The sequence below is a fragment of the Varanus komodoensis genome, unplaced genomic scaffold, assembly GCF_004798865.1.
Source record: "Varanus komodoensis strain SLA01 unplaced genomic scaffold, ASM479886v1 scaffold120, whole genome shotgun sequence".
Lineage (NCBI taxonomy): Eukaryota > Metazoa > Chordata > Lepidosauria > Squamata > Varanidae > Varanus > Varanus komodoensis.
The window spans coordinates 530,625-543,776 of record NW_025335350.1 but is presented as its reverse complement, the minus strand read 5'-3'; the positions used below and the strand labels follow the sequence as shown (position 1 = coordinate 543,776).

Sequence of the window (13,152 nt, the reverse complement as noted above, 5' to 3'; positions counted from 1 at the left end):
GGAAGGTGATCTTTCACCCGCCACACACATTACACAGTTGTAGTTTTGAGGATAAATTGTACAGGAGGATGACGGTGTGAGCTACTTTGCCTAAAATGCAAGAAGATGAAGAGTGAGAAATGAATGCAAGAATAAGACATTGAATACTAATAATAATCCTAATATGAGTACTAGTAATAATACTAGGTGGAAAATTGGGATTCAGGAGCCTGTGGACAAAAGGGAACTGGCAGTGTTGGTTGGATTATTATATATATTCCTTTATTGTACCAGGATAATAGCAACAACTCTTTGAGTGGTTCACACCACTTAAAAACAAAACAATACAGCAAGATGAAAAATGTATAATTTTCAAAAACTTGATACCACATAGTAAAATCCAGAAATACTACATGTTTAAAAGAGACAGACAGACAGACAGACAGAAAGAAAGAAGTCAAGAACAAAAACAAAAACTGAAGAATGTTGCTACTTAAGAGAATGGAAAAGTATTCACATGCAACCAAAACTCACAAAGTAGTTAGCCATGGAGAATGTCTCTAAGGGGCACATTTCGCTAGCAGGAGGCCACTACTGAAAAGACCATCCTGCAGGAGTTCCACAGAGTCCAAACCCCAGGCAAAACACACGGATCAGATGGTATCTTCGCTTTTGATCATGAGAATTTCCTTCTTATTCAGATCAGGCCTAATGACAATGATATAGCACTTGGGAAGAAAGATGCAGCACAGCAGCACAGCACTGGAAGCCAAGATGGAGAAGACCTGCACTGCAACCATATACTTCCCCTTTGTGCTCAGGTAGGTTGGCACAAAGGACACCCAGACACTGCAGAAGACCAGCATGCTGAACGTGATCAGCTTAGCTTCGTTGAAGGCTCCTGGCAGCTTCCTGGCTAGGAAAGCCACTGTGAAGCAGACGGTAGCAAGGAAGCCCAAGTAGCTGAGGGCAATGTAGAACATTGTGAGAGACCCTTCATTGCATTGTAGGATGATGTGTCCAGGCTGGGAGTACATGTCAGAGTGTGGGTAGGGTGGAGAGATGCCCAGCCAGATGGAGCAGATGACAACCTGGACACTGCAACAGAAAATGACAATGGCATTGGCCAAGCTCTTCCTCAGCCACCTCTTCACCCTGTTCCCTGGCTTGGTGGCCAGGAAGGCCAGCACCACAGTGATGGTTTTGGCCAACACACTCGAGGTGGCAACTGAGAAGATGATGCTGAAAGCTGTTTGTCGGAGCAGGCAAGTTGCTTTGCTTGGCTGGCCAATGAACAGGAAGGAACACATATAGGAAAGCAGGAGGGAGACAAGGAGAATGTAGGAGAGGTTTCTGTTGTTGGCTTTGACTATTGGAGTTTCTTGGAATTTAATGAAGATTCCAAATGTAAAGCCTGAGCTTAAAATCCAAATTAGGGCAAAGAAGGTCAGGATGATCCCCAAAGGTTCCTCATAGGAGAGGAAGGTAATTCTCTTAGGGACACAATTATCTTGGTGCTTGTTCGGGTGCTGATCTTGAGGACACCTGCTGCACTGCTCTGAATCTGGAAAGAAGGGAAGCCACTCAGCAATGCCACTTTCAGTCGTACATCCAGAACTGCTTCTAATGCATTCAGTGAAGAAGGGGATGTGGGAGACATCAGGATGTGATCATGTGTGGTGTGGCAGGGAGATAGGCCAAAGACTCCAGGGAGGGGATACACCATTTGCTTTTCAGGCTCTGTCTGTGGCATCACCATCACATGAGGCTCTGCAATTGCAGGAGGGACCACCACATCTTTGGAGGACAAAGATGGTGGTACTGAGAGTTGGAAATGTAGAGTCATTGTGAGATTAATCAAAAGTTTGGCTTTTCTGGCTAAAGACATGGAATATAAGTCTTATAAATGAATGAGTGAATGAATGATGCTCAATTCTGGTAAGCCCAGCAGGGTTAAGGGAGCAGATCTGCGGCTTTCCTGTTTGCCTCACCACAACAAGTGGTTGTGTGAACCAAGTTCAAATTGTAGGAAGTAGCCTTGTTTCATTTTATTTTAGTTCACTTTTAGGCTGCCTACAATACAGAGCTGAGCGGGTAGTTTGAACCAGTTCCTAGAGAGGGTCAGGATCTGGCACAATGTATGGAGGGGCTGCTTGAATGGTGAAAACACAGGGGCAGAATGGACCAGGCATTGCTGGAGTCCTTGGATACTTTCCTGAGTTCAAGAGCTACCCTCACAAATAATTTCTAAAAACTGTCATCTGTGGGCTTGAGTGTACTCCAGGGGATGGTGGAGGACAGGAAAACCTGGAGGAATGTTGTCCATGAGGTCACGAAAAATCAGGGATGACTTTGTGACTGAACTACAACTACATTAATTCCTAAGAAGCAGAGAACATCATCACACAGATGCAAGGATTAAGAGCATCAAACACTGCTAAAGTGGCTGAGCAAGTAAAGATGGCTTCCCCTGCTCTTTTGGCAGTGCATGAGTTGTTCTGGGTATGGTGTTCCATTGAGAGGGGGCCACACCTGGATAGGCTAAACTTCTGCTTTCAGATGGTGGATTTGCCCTACATCTGAAAGGAAAACCATTTGCTTGGGGGGCACCCACCTTCCTGAGTGGAGATGGTCCCTTCTGCACATGGAGCACAAGCATAGCAGCAGGCCAGCTTCCCTTCCTGGGTCTCCTTGAAATAACCTGGGCGACAGCTCTCCACGCACCTGGAATGAGGCACCACCTGGTAGTGAAGAAGAGGAATAGTGTGAGGAGTCCATTTCTCATCAGTGAATCACAGGGTCTGAATGTTCCCAGTGGGATCTTTAGTCCTGGTGACAATAATTTCCTTTTTGAAAGAAATTTTGAGGGTTGCTATTTTATGTACTAGACATGGCATAGAAACTAGTTCCATGCATGCAGTTGTTTGAGCATTGAAATCCTTCCTTTCAATGTGGAGTGAGCATGTCTGAAGTGTGCTATTTATTTATTTATTTATTTATTTATTTAGCACTTTTGTGTATCATTTTGTAGCCACATGATCTTCCATTACAAGATTGCTCATGGAATCGACTCAAAAATTATCCTCGAAAAAGAGAAGCACCATGCAGAAAAGCTTTACTACAGCACCTATAAAACATGCTGGTCAGGGGCAGCAAGAAAAGCCCTCTATAATCATCAATACTAATGCATAGAAAGAGTAGAAATGTTCCAAGTTCCTGTTCTTTCGGATGGTTTGATTGTAGCCAAGGAAGGAGGTGGAGACAGTTTATCTTTTGTTCTGAATTGAGGGGCCAAATCTGAGAAGGGTCCTTCCTGTTCTCTGTCACTTTCTCTGTTCCACCACCACCAGTGTCATCAGGAAAAAGAATAAAAATCCAAATGAAACACCACCAGCTAACAGGAATTATATAGCTGTTCTGCCTTTTTCCCTTTAACGGATATTTTTTTTCTCTAGAATTACAGGTATCCTTTTGAGTATATATGAAACCTCCCAAATGGGCAAGGGAAATACTGAGGACACAGTCTATCTTGACATGAGGAAAGCTTTTGACATACTGCCCCATGACATCCTGATAAGCAAGCTAACAATAAGTGGACTTGACATAACAATTGTGTGAATTCACATCCAGCCACAGAATCAGACTCAAAGCACCTTCTCAAACTGGAGAGAGATCACAAGTGGGGTGCCACAGGGTTCAGTTGTGTGCCTGGTGCTCTTCAACATTTTCATCAATGATTTGGAGAAGGAAGTGCTGTGTCAAGTTCTGGGCACCAAGGTTTATGACAGATGCAAACAAGCTGGAAGTGTTCAGAAGAGGGCAACAAAGATTTTCCAAGATTTGGAAACAAAGCCCTATGAAGAGAGGCTGAGAGAACTGCGGAAGCTTATCCTTGGGAAGAGCTTAGCTTTGGGAAGAGAAGACTGAGCAGGTGTCATGGGAGAACTCTGCAACTAACTGAAAAGCTTTCAAACAGAGGGAGGACAGGATCACTTATCCCAACATGTAGGATACATTACAATGGACTCAAGATGAAGCAACCCAGATTCAGGCAGGATCTCAGAAAATCATTCCTGACTGTCCAAGCAAAATGCAAGTGGAACCAATGGCCCAGGGATGTTGTGGGCTCTCCCACACTGGAGGCCTTCCAGATGCAACAGGACAGTCATCTGAGTGGGATGGTGTAAGTTGGTATCCTGCACCAGCAGGAGGTTGGACCTGTTGGCCTACTTGCACTCTTTCAACTCTATGATTCTATGACCATGTGATTTGGGCTTTTATTTGTCTGCAAGAAAACTGTATGCTTGATTTGTAAGCTACTAGGAAGTCAAGCTTCAAAATTGGACTCATGGCTAAGAGCCCCATTCTGCGCATTGTCACATCACACACCAACCACAGTCTCTGTACCAAGGTAGCCTCTCATAGGGTGCATGGCATTCATACAGACATGAGTTTCCCAATGCATGGATAATACAAGCCAGGCTGTCAATCAAGGGTATGGCAGAACTGACATACCACCCAGAGATGCTGCCTTTTGCTCCAGTCCCCAGAAGTCCCTTGCGCCTCTGCTGCCTGTGGAACATCCAGATGCCCTGCTGCTTCTCTCGAAGAAAATGCAATGCCATTGGGGGCATGCAGACTCCCCCATTCTTGTGCCTCTGAATTAGCAAGCCATGCAATCTGTGACTCACCAGGAATCAGAACCAGACTGGACCTTATTCAGTACACCCAGACACAAGCTCAAAAGATGCCTGTCTTCCCTGGATTCTGCTCTCTGGGCAGAAATGGAGCTAGCTGTGCTCAGCATTCCAGGGACACCTCATTCAAAATCTCCCAATGAGCAACACAGCAGGTCAGAGCATATGGTGAATCTCTGTGGAGGCTAGAAGGAACTCTGCAGCATCCCCATGAAATGGCCATGGAGCCAGTAGTTAGAGACAATGTGGCAGTATGGGACAAAAACAGTTCAGAAAAGCTCCATCCTGGCAGGTCTGGCTGTTCACTGGCCTGTCACCACACCCATGCTAATCTCACAATTCCATTCTGAGTCAATTTTTCATGTTTTCTCCTTTGCAGCTTAATGTTCAAAACCCTGTATGGAATAACTGTTGGTTCGTCTTGGTCCACTTTTGAGGATGCTGAAAGCTGAGCTGCCTGACAGTGTGGATTAGACTGGGAGTTTTGGTGAAGGGCTTTTGTCATGCCATCTCTGTGCGTTGAGAATCCAGAGCACCAAACCCTGAACAGAAAAGCTTGGGAAAATTGAGTCCTCTGCAGCATCTCCTGCAATGAAGAAGTTATCTAGGCCAGGCACTCCTGCATGTATGCACCCAAGTCCTGTGATGTGTAAGGCACTTTCTTTCACAGACAAGTGTGCAATGAGAGACAAAGTTTGTCCTGTATATACTATCCCACAGGTTACCCAAGTTTTACTGCCTAAGTATAGGGCAGAAGTTATTTTCCTCACCTTGTTTAAATGCCTGGGCCACACAATGGCTTCTGGGTTGATGCTGAACTGTTTCTCAGGGAATGCTCCTCTCATCCAATGCCCTATGGTCACCATTCCAGGGGTATCATTGGGAAACAGCACCCAATTCACAATATCAAAGTTGGCTTCCAGCCGTCCATGCTCATCCAAATGCAGCCCATCCAAGGAAGTGTTAGAATGCAAGATTCCTCTTAAGAAAGTTTGGAACTAGTATGACACAGAAGACAACAAGACAACAAGTTAATTTCATTCATTCATTAATTTGTTACATTTGTATGGTGTTTCATAGCCCTACAACTCTCCGGGTTAAAAGAATGTTCAGTAGCTTAGTCTTCTGTGCTTTGAGTCCTAATCTTCCATGTACTGAAGCTGATGCACATCCCGTGCACACTCAAATTTCACTACTGAGACATATTCTTGGATCTCCTTTCTTCTCTCCCTTAGGATTTATGTATGAGCAGAATCAGCAATATCATGTAGAGAAGCTTCCTTTGTATTCCAACCTGGTTCCTACAGATTTCTCCCAGATTCCTGTTCCTGAACATGCTGGTTTGCCTGATGAGAGTACAGAACTAAGCCATCTAAAGGCATTTCTTTGGGGATAGTTGCCCTCAGGAATCTCCTGCTGCCAGCATATTCACTGGCACATGAGAGGGGTTTCCTTGAGAGTGGGGTTCCCCATTGAAGGCCAGCCAAATTGCCACCCTCAGTATTCTGGTGTCCTTCATGGAAGCATTGCCTCCTTCTCTTCCCTCTTTTGTCTCTTCAGACACTTCATGAGAAGCCAGGGTTCCCTGGAGAAGACTATCCTGTTAGGGGGAGTTGAAAGTAGAAGATGAAAGGGAAATCTAAATATGAGGTTGAATGAATCTATAAGAGAAGGCACAACCTTGAACATGGAAGATCTGAATGGAGCTGTCATGGATTGGGCATTTTGGAGGGCTTTCATTCATGGGGTGACTTATGACTTGTTATGTCTATGGCACATAACATAAACATAACATGACATAACATAGACAGGAAAGACATAATAACAACTGCTTGAAAGCCAACGTTATCTAAAAATGATGCAGTGTTTGGTGGGATAGGGAATAGGTCCCAAATTCACAGGTCTTCAATCAACTCCTGCGGAGATGGGCCTTTTTTCCATTTGGAAGGTGATGAAGTGATAATCAGAAGTCTTCCCAGCAGGGAGAGCACAAATTCGTCTCCCTCAGGGAATAAGGCGCAACCATGGGAAACCAAGGTCCCCATGGCAGGAAGTTACTTGGAACTCCACTGGTAGTATCACAAGCTGCTTTTGTCTCAGAATGTTGGGCAAACATCTGCCCTGAATTTTTGACCATGGATGCAGGCTCAGAAGTCTTTGGTTGTGTGATTGTTTGCAATGCTTGATCATTTTCCCATGAATTTATAAGCTGCTTTAGATCAATGATCAAGCAAAGTCAGAGCAACATACAATGTACACAATACCAGAATGAAACAAGAAATCAAATGGCTCCTGAACACGGTGGGAAGATTTCTTCCATTAGTTCATTCTTGCTTGAAAAGATGTAACCTTTTAATGTGTGGTGTAAATAACTGTACTAAAGAGTCTTCTTCCAGTGTTTTCCAAAGTAGTCTTCAAAGCATGTGGATGTCTCTTCAGAAGAGTTCAATGACTGGAAGGATGATCAATGAGAAGACATGTCTTCATGTCTCCTGAGCCAAAGTTTATAGAATAAGACAAGAACCTTCAGCTTCACACAGATGCAGATGGGCAACCTGTGCAGGACTTTTAGCAGGGGTGTTGCATGAAGAAGTAGCATTCCAAAGGAGTTTGAGTTGCCAAAGTGACTCAATCTTCCAATCAAGCTTGGAGTCCTACAAGTAGAATAGTACAGGATATTGCTCCTTCAGGGAGAATGTAACTCCACCTAGCAAAGTCATCATATCTCTTTTGCAGGCATGGGAACCACTTGCAGGGGATTTTGATCTTGCTCTTGTTATTATTTGCCATCAAGCAATCTCTAACTCATGTTAAACTTGGAATGGAGGTCCTCCAAAATATCCTGCCCTTCACCACTCTGTTCAGCTCTCGTAAATTCAAAGCCCCTACTTCCTTAACAGAAGAAATCCTTTTCATACTTGGTCTTCCTGTTCCTCAGCTTTTCCTACCATAGTAGTCTTCTCCAGGATGCCGTACCTTCTCATTGCATGTCTGTAATATGACAGCCTCATTTTCCTCATTCTTGCTTTCAGGGAAAGTCCCCACCTGATTTGCTCCAGGAATCATCTGTTAGTCCTCCTGTTGGTTCTGAGTAACCGCAAAGCTGTCCTCCACCATCATCTTTCAAGTGCAATCTCTATTCTCCCAGGATCCAGATAAATTCTCTTGACCCTCATCCAATGCATTACTGAGTCCAGGCACTGTTCCAGGACTGTGATGGCCTCAACACAAGGACTGAGAGCCACATCTCATCAGCATGCTGATGATCCCTTTCTCCAGGACCCAAAAGGACAACTGCGGAATCTCTGCTACTCATTCAAAAGTATGATAGCAAACACGAATATGCTATGTGGGACTGAACTACTAAGGGGTCAAGTGATCACACATGGATCTCTCTATGTACTTTCTAAAACCAGAAGTGCAGATTGGAGAAAACCCCCTGAAATAAATTACTCACAACTTCCTAAATCTGAAGTTTACCCAGCAAGATACCAGGGATGAGTGTACCACAGTGGAATACTAGAGCAGCTAGAAAGGAATGGGTCAAGCAATCTACTTTTCTCTACATGGGTCATTGATCAGGGAACCAAGTTGGATTCATTCCAGAGCTAGACCAGAAACCACTGGAACAGGGGAATCCTTGAGACTGACTGCAAATAACCTGACAACACTTTCTTGAGAACTTGAGCCAACAAAGGAGGCATGTGCATCTAGGTATGAGTCATCCGGTTCCATTCAGTCCAGAACAGGTTTCTTAAAGAATTATCATACCCTGGTAGGAGACACCACCACCTTGTGTAAAGATGGATCTATCACCCTGGAGCTGCACACTCATATCCGTTTGATATTTTGCACTGTGGAAATCATCAGGAGGATGCCATTCAGAGTCATCACTGCAAGCACTTGGCCAGCTCATTAGATGGAAAGCAATAGCAGAGGTGACAGGTTTCTGAATGGCCTCTCTCATAACAGCAGCATTAAACTGACTACATCAACAAAGAAGACAAACTACACTCAAAGTAATTTCAGGAAACAGGGTGCAGCACTTCTTAGGGGTTCAGATGAAAGTGCAAATGCTCCCAGGAAATTTTAGAATACCTGCCCATGTAGCACCTTGAGGGAAGAGCAATGGCAGAAGAGGAGGACTGATTCCCTTTCTGCCCTCTCCGGCAATAGGCAAGATGTCCTGTAACATGTGATTGCTCAACTGAACCTTGAACCTTTTGCGATTTGCTGTGATACAACAACAGGGAAGGGGATACCTGCCAGGGCTGTAGCTTCTGTTCATTCAGCCTGACTCCTCTTCCAGCCATCAATACTTGCTCGGATTGGGATAAATATGCAGCATGTAAGGCATGGGCTATCATTTGGACACTGTTGTATGTACGAAAGCTATCTGGAGAAAAGACTCTTTCCAGCTCCTCCTGGGGGAAGATGTCAATTTTCTCTTTCTCTGTGTAGCTTGAATACCTTTTCATGGAAAAAACATGCTCTGAATACAAACAATGAAAAACATTCTGCCAAAACCATACTCTAGAATCAGAGAGTGGGTTGTAATGGCTGAGTCTTGACTTCTGTGGGCTCTTCATGATAAAAGACAAAGAACCATGAAGAGGCTGAAAGGAATACAGTTCCAAAACTAAGTTGAGGTTAATATCTTGAAGAGTTGTGATCCAGACCTTTCCTCCCATTTGTTCCTTTCCAAATATCTCTTGCATCATGAGAATTGGAAAACAGGCATAGTGAGAATCTGCATAGAAAACAGCTACTTTCACCTGTCCCCACACAACATAGAGCTCCTTCTCAGTCATTCTGAGTATGTTTTTTCGTGGTATCCTTTTTGTAAAGGCAATGCAGATTCCATGACTCATCATCAACGGGATCACCGACCTCACAAACCTTTCTCCATTTTCAGTGTCTGGGGAAAAGAGACTGATCCATGTCCAACCAAATCTTGCCAAAAGGTGGACAATGCCTGGGTATTGAGTTTCCTCCTTTGGAGCCACCCAGTTGATGAATGGGAACTGCGTGTGATCCTCCAGAACAGAGCTCATGAAGCCATAACTAATCTAATGAAAAGAGGAAGAGTCTGGTAGTTGGCCTTGTTTTTTCATTAGCAAGATCAACAAATTATATGAACATGAAACCTCTAAGCAAAGCCCATCACAAGGGAAGTTGAACTGGAGGAAGAAGTGAGGCTTACATGTTTCAAAGTTCTTCTCAACAGGAGTAATTCAGTGTTTGCTTTTAAAAGATGGACCTTCTCTATGGAGAGAAAGGAATGCAGTCCAGTGAGTCCCAAGAGAAGGGGAACAGATGGGAGTACCCCAAGGTGAGTCTTTTCCTTCCCTTTGGGGGTGAATATAGATCTTTCTCTTTTTGAATTCAGTAGGCTGGCAGGACACCCAATTGAGGTTATTCTGGTTGGACAGTTGCCTTATTCCCAGAAGGAGCACCCTGTGAGAAATATGGCCAAATATGTCCTTGCATCCATTGGACAATTTCTCCCTCCAAGATCAGGCCAAAAGGTGGTATTGGTGTCCTATTTAAAATACTACCTTGTGGGCATTACAGCAGCTCGAACTGTGATCTTTTCAGGATCTCCCTTTGCAGATGTTTTTGTAGCCCACTGACCAAGAAAGTTCTTGAAATACATTGGACCAGCTTTCCATTCGCAACATTTCTATATCCTGGTTTTCATCTTTCTCAGTTGTCACCAGGGTGTTTTACACATTGCCATACTGTATCATTCATTCAGCTTGATGGCACTTGTGACTTTACATGCTCACTCATCTGTATAGAACAACATTAAATGGTGGCATCCCTTCAGTAAGGTTCTGCTGAATTTCAGTATTCCAAGGGCAAGTGTGCCTGGTTTTAAATGACTCCAATTTCAAAGCACCAGTTCCTAGCTGCAACACCATCAGCAGAGAACATGCTTCCTCAGCGTATGAAGGTGCTTTGGGAAGAGGGCTATGAACCAGTGCCAGCTGGATTTGGGGGGAACTGCCCTCCCTTCCTCTCCCAGGGCCTACCTGAGGAATTTTGTAGATGCCCAACATGGCTGAAATAAGAGTGGATATATCTAATTCAGTTCCTTCAAGAATGGCCAGCAGGTTCTTTTTCCTCCCACAGCTGAAGTTGGGAAGGTGGTGCTCCCCAGCAGCAGGCAGGTCAAGCATGGCATAGGAAGTTGTTCTTCCATCAATATGTCTCTCATAGATGTCGTAGCACAGGCTGATGTTGGGTAAGAGCCAGGGGTTCTGATTGATCTCACGGATGGAAAACAAGAAGGACAAGATGCGCCAGTACCTCAGAAGTAGAAAACTGCAATGCCAGAATTAGAGAAACTGGGCTCGTTTGATGAATAAGATTCCAAGGAGATTCCAAATACATAAAGGAAAGGATTCCTTCAGATGGCACACAGATGAAAGAAGACATTCACTTGCTGCAGGAGCAGTCATGGCTAGGGATGTGCAAAGAATCTGGGTTGTGCAGAAAATCCATTGGATTGCCTGCTTTTGGCTTCTAAGATGCTAGACCTCTTGGCATCACCCAAAGTCCAAGTTGCTACAGAGTACAAACAGCTTTTGTGACATGTTCCACAGAAATCGAGCTCCACATGCTGGACAAGCAGTGTTACCCTTCCATGCCCACCACTGCCATCCTCAGCAGTGAGTGGGAAAGAACCTTGGTTCTGGGAATGGCGGCTTGCACGCTCACTTGCTGTGCCCCCTTCAGCTTCCTGCAGCTGCTCCTGATGGGCAAGTTCCCCTTCTACATCCTCCTCTAGCTTCTGCTCACTTTGCAGAACTGGGCTGTGCAGGAGAGGAAGTCTGGGGATTCTGGAGGGGCACAAAAGGTTTATCCCAACCCAAATATGTCACAAAGTTCATGACTTCAGCAGGACAATTCCTGGAGGAGGAGGCCAGCTATGATAACTCTGTGTTGCCTACTCTATCAAAGGCTAGTCTTGGGACAAACCTTTCAAGAATCCGTCCCTCCAAGTTCTGGCATGTTTCTCTTGTGCTCAGCCTGGCCTTCCAAAGTGTGCCAAGCTGAAAGGGAGATCATGGATGCCTGGCGAGCCCCAGTTGTGCAACCTCCCAACTCTTTGCAACCACAATGTATTGAGAGCAAATTTCTAGTGGCTGACTGGGGGTCCAGAACTATGGTCTATCTCCAGGAGATGGCAACAACCGAAGGGCAGGATGGGAAGCATTAAATCCTCGTGACTCACCTCTCAATCCGATTCAGGGGGGACTCATAGAAGTCATAGAGCTGTTGATGCTGAAAATGCTGTGCGGAAACAACGCCACTGATAAGGTAGTCTCCTGGTCGGTAATACTTGGATGCTCCTTCTGCAAACATATTCGTGGGACAGTTTCCCTCCTGCAATTTGGAAACTGCACTGTGCAGGAGGAGGAGCAGCAGGAGCAGCCATGTTAGGATGCACCTCCTCTTCATGCATCTTGTCTGCATGGCTGCTCTACTCACCTCCATTTCCCATTGGACAGCGGCAGCCAGAACAGTCTTGCTCTGTGGTCCTTACAAAGCCAGGAAGGAGTCCTGAGACAAAGGGAAGCTCTTTCAAGTTTCCCTCAGATCCATTCAACACGCCTCTCTACCTATCCCAAACTCAACCCAAGCTCTCAGTAATGGAGCACATGTTTTCCACACTGAGTTTCTCAGGCATGGATAAAGCAGTTTGCTGAGATTGCTTGTGAGAATGACGTTTTCTTTATTGTAGTGAAAGAGAATCTCAAGCAGGTGACTCAGGCTTAGGCAGGGCTCAAGGAAAATCACCATGTTTTGGATCATCCTCAGGGACCAAAGCATCCTTTCTGCAACTGAGCACAACAGAGTCCCCAGGGCACAGCAGCACTGAAGGAGAAAAACAGGTTTGCAAACAATTTTTGCTGTGGCTTCATGTTTTGGGAATGCATGAGGGGAAAGGGAGCTTGGCCTGTTCTCTCCTGGAGACCCTTTAGCAAGGGGCTGGATGAAGAACATCTTTGGAGATGAACTGAACACAAAGGGACATGTGTCCCATTGGAGATTTCTTCACTGATGTGATTGGCAGCCCACTTTGGATTTCTCAGAATGTAAACATGATCCTTTCCTCCTTCTCTGTACACATGATCAGCCGTGCAATGTGGATTGTTTTGGATCAAACTGGTTTTGGATGAATCCAGGCAGAAATCATCCCTCTTGCATTCCCCTGGGGTCCACTCCTGCTAGGCCCAGGCTTTGCAAAATGAGCCAAGGGAATTCCTTCACCTTGGGGCCACTCCTGAAAGGACTGCCCTCTTTGGAAGCACCTGATTCACTTTACTTTCTGGGAGAAGAGCCTGTCCTCAGTGTCTGGGCATTCATGGGAGAAGACCATTCTTTCAGTAACCTGGCAGCCTCCCCCAGAATAGCTTGGATATCTTTTAAGCAGGAAGTGAAAGAGTCATGGTGGGTACACATGCAA

General features: G+C 45.0%; 1 protein-coding gene across 1 annotated transcript; it reads right to left on the bottom strand.

The window, feature by feature from the left end:
• Positions 1 to 632: 632 nt before the first annotated feature.
• Positions 633 to 12,047, bottom strand: LOC123019365 (vomeronasal type-2 receptor 26-like). The gene is made up of 4 exons (XM_044422192.1): positions 11,917 to 12,047; positions 10,712 to 11,003; positions 2,594 to 2,720; positions 633 to 1,543 (listed from the first exon to the last, which is right to left on the bottom strand). Exons 1-4 carry the CDS (start codon positions 12,045 to 12,047, stop codon positions 633 to 635), a joined length of 1,461 nt encoding a protein of 486 aa, XP_044278127.1.
• Positions 12,048 to 13,152: the final 1,105 nt, after the last annotated feature.

Excerpts from the sequence above, each read along its gene's own strand:
- LOC123019365 (XM_044422192.1), bottom strand. The coding sequence starts at position 12,047 with ATGTTTGCAGAAGGAGCATCCAAGTATTACCGACCAGGAGACTACCTT. Across the intron at positions 11,004-11,916 it reads CCCCTGAATCGGATTGAGAG|TTTTCTACTTCTGAGGTACT; the intron begins GTGAGTCACGAG and ends CTGGCATTGCAG. Across the intron at positions 1,544-2,593 it reads GACCATCTCCACTCAGGAAG|ATTCAGAGCAGTGCAGCAGG; the intron begins GTGGGTGCCCCC and ends CCTTCTTTCCAG.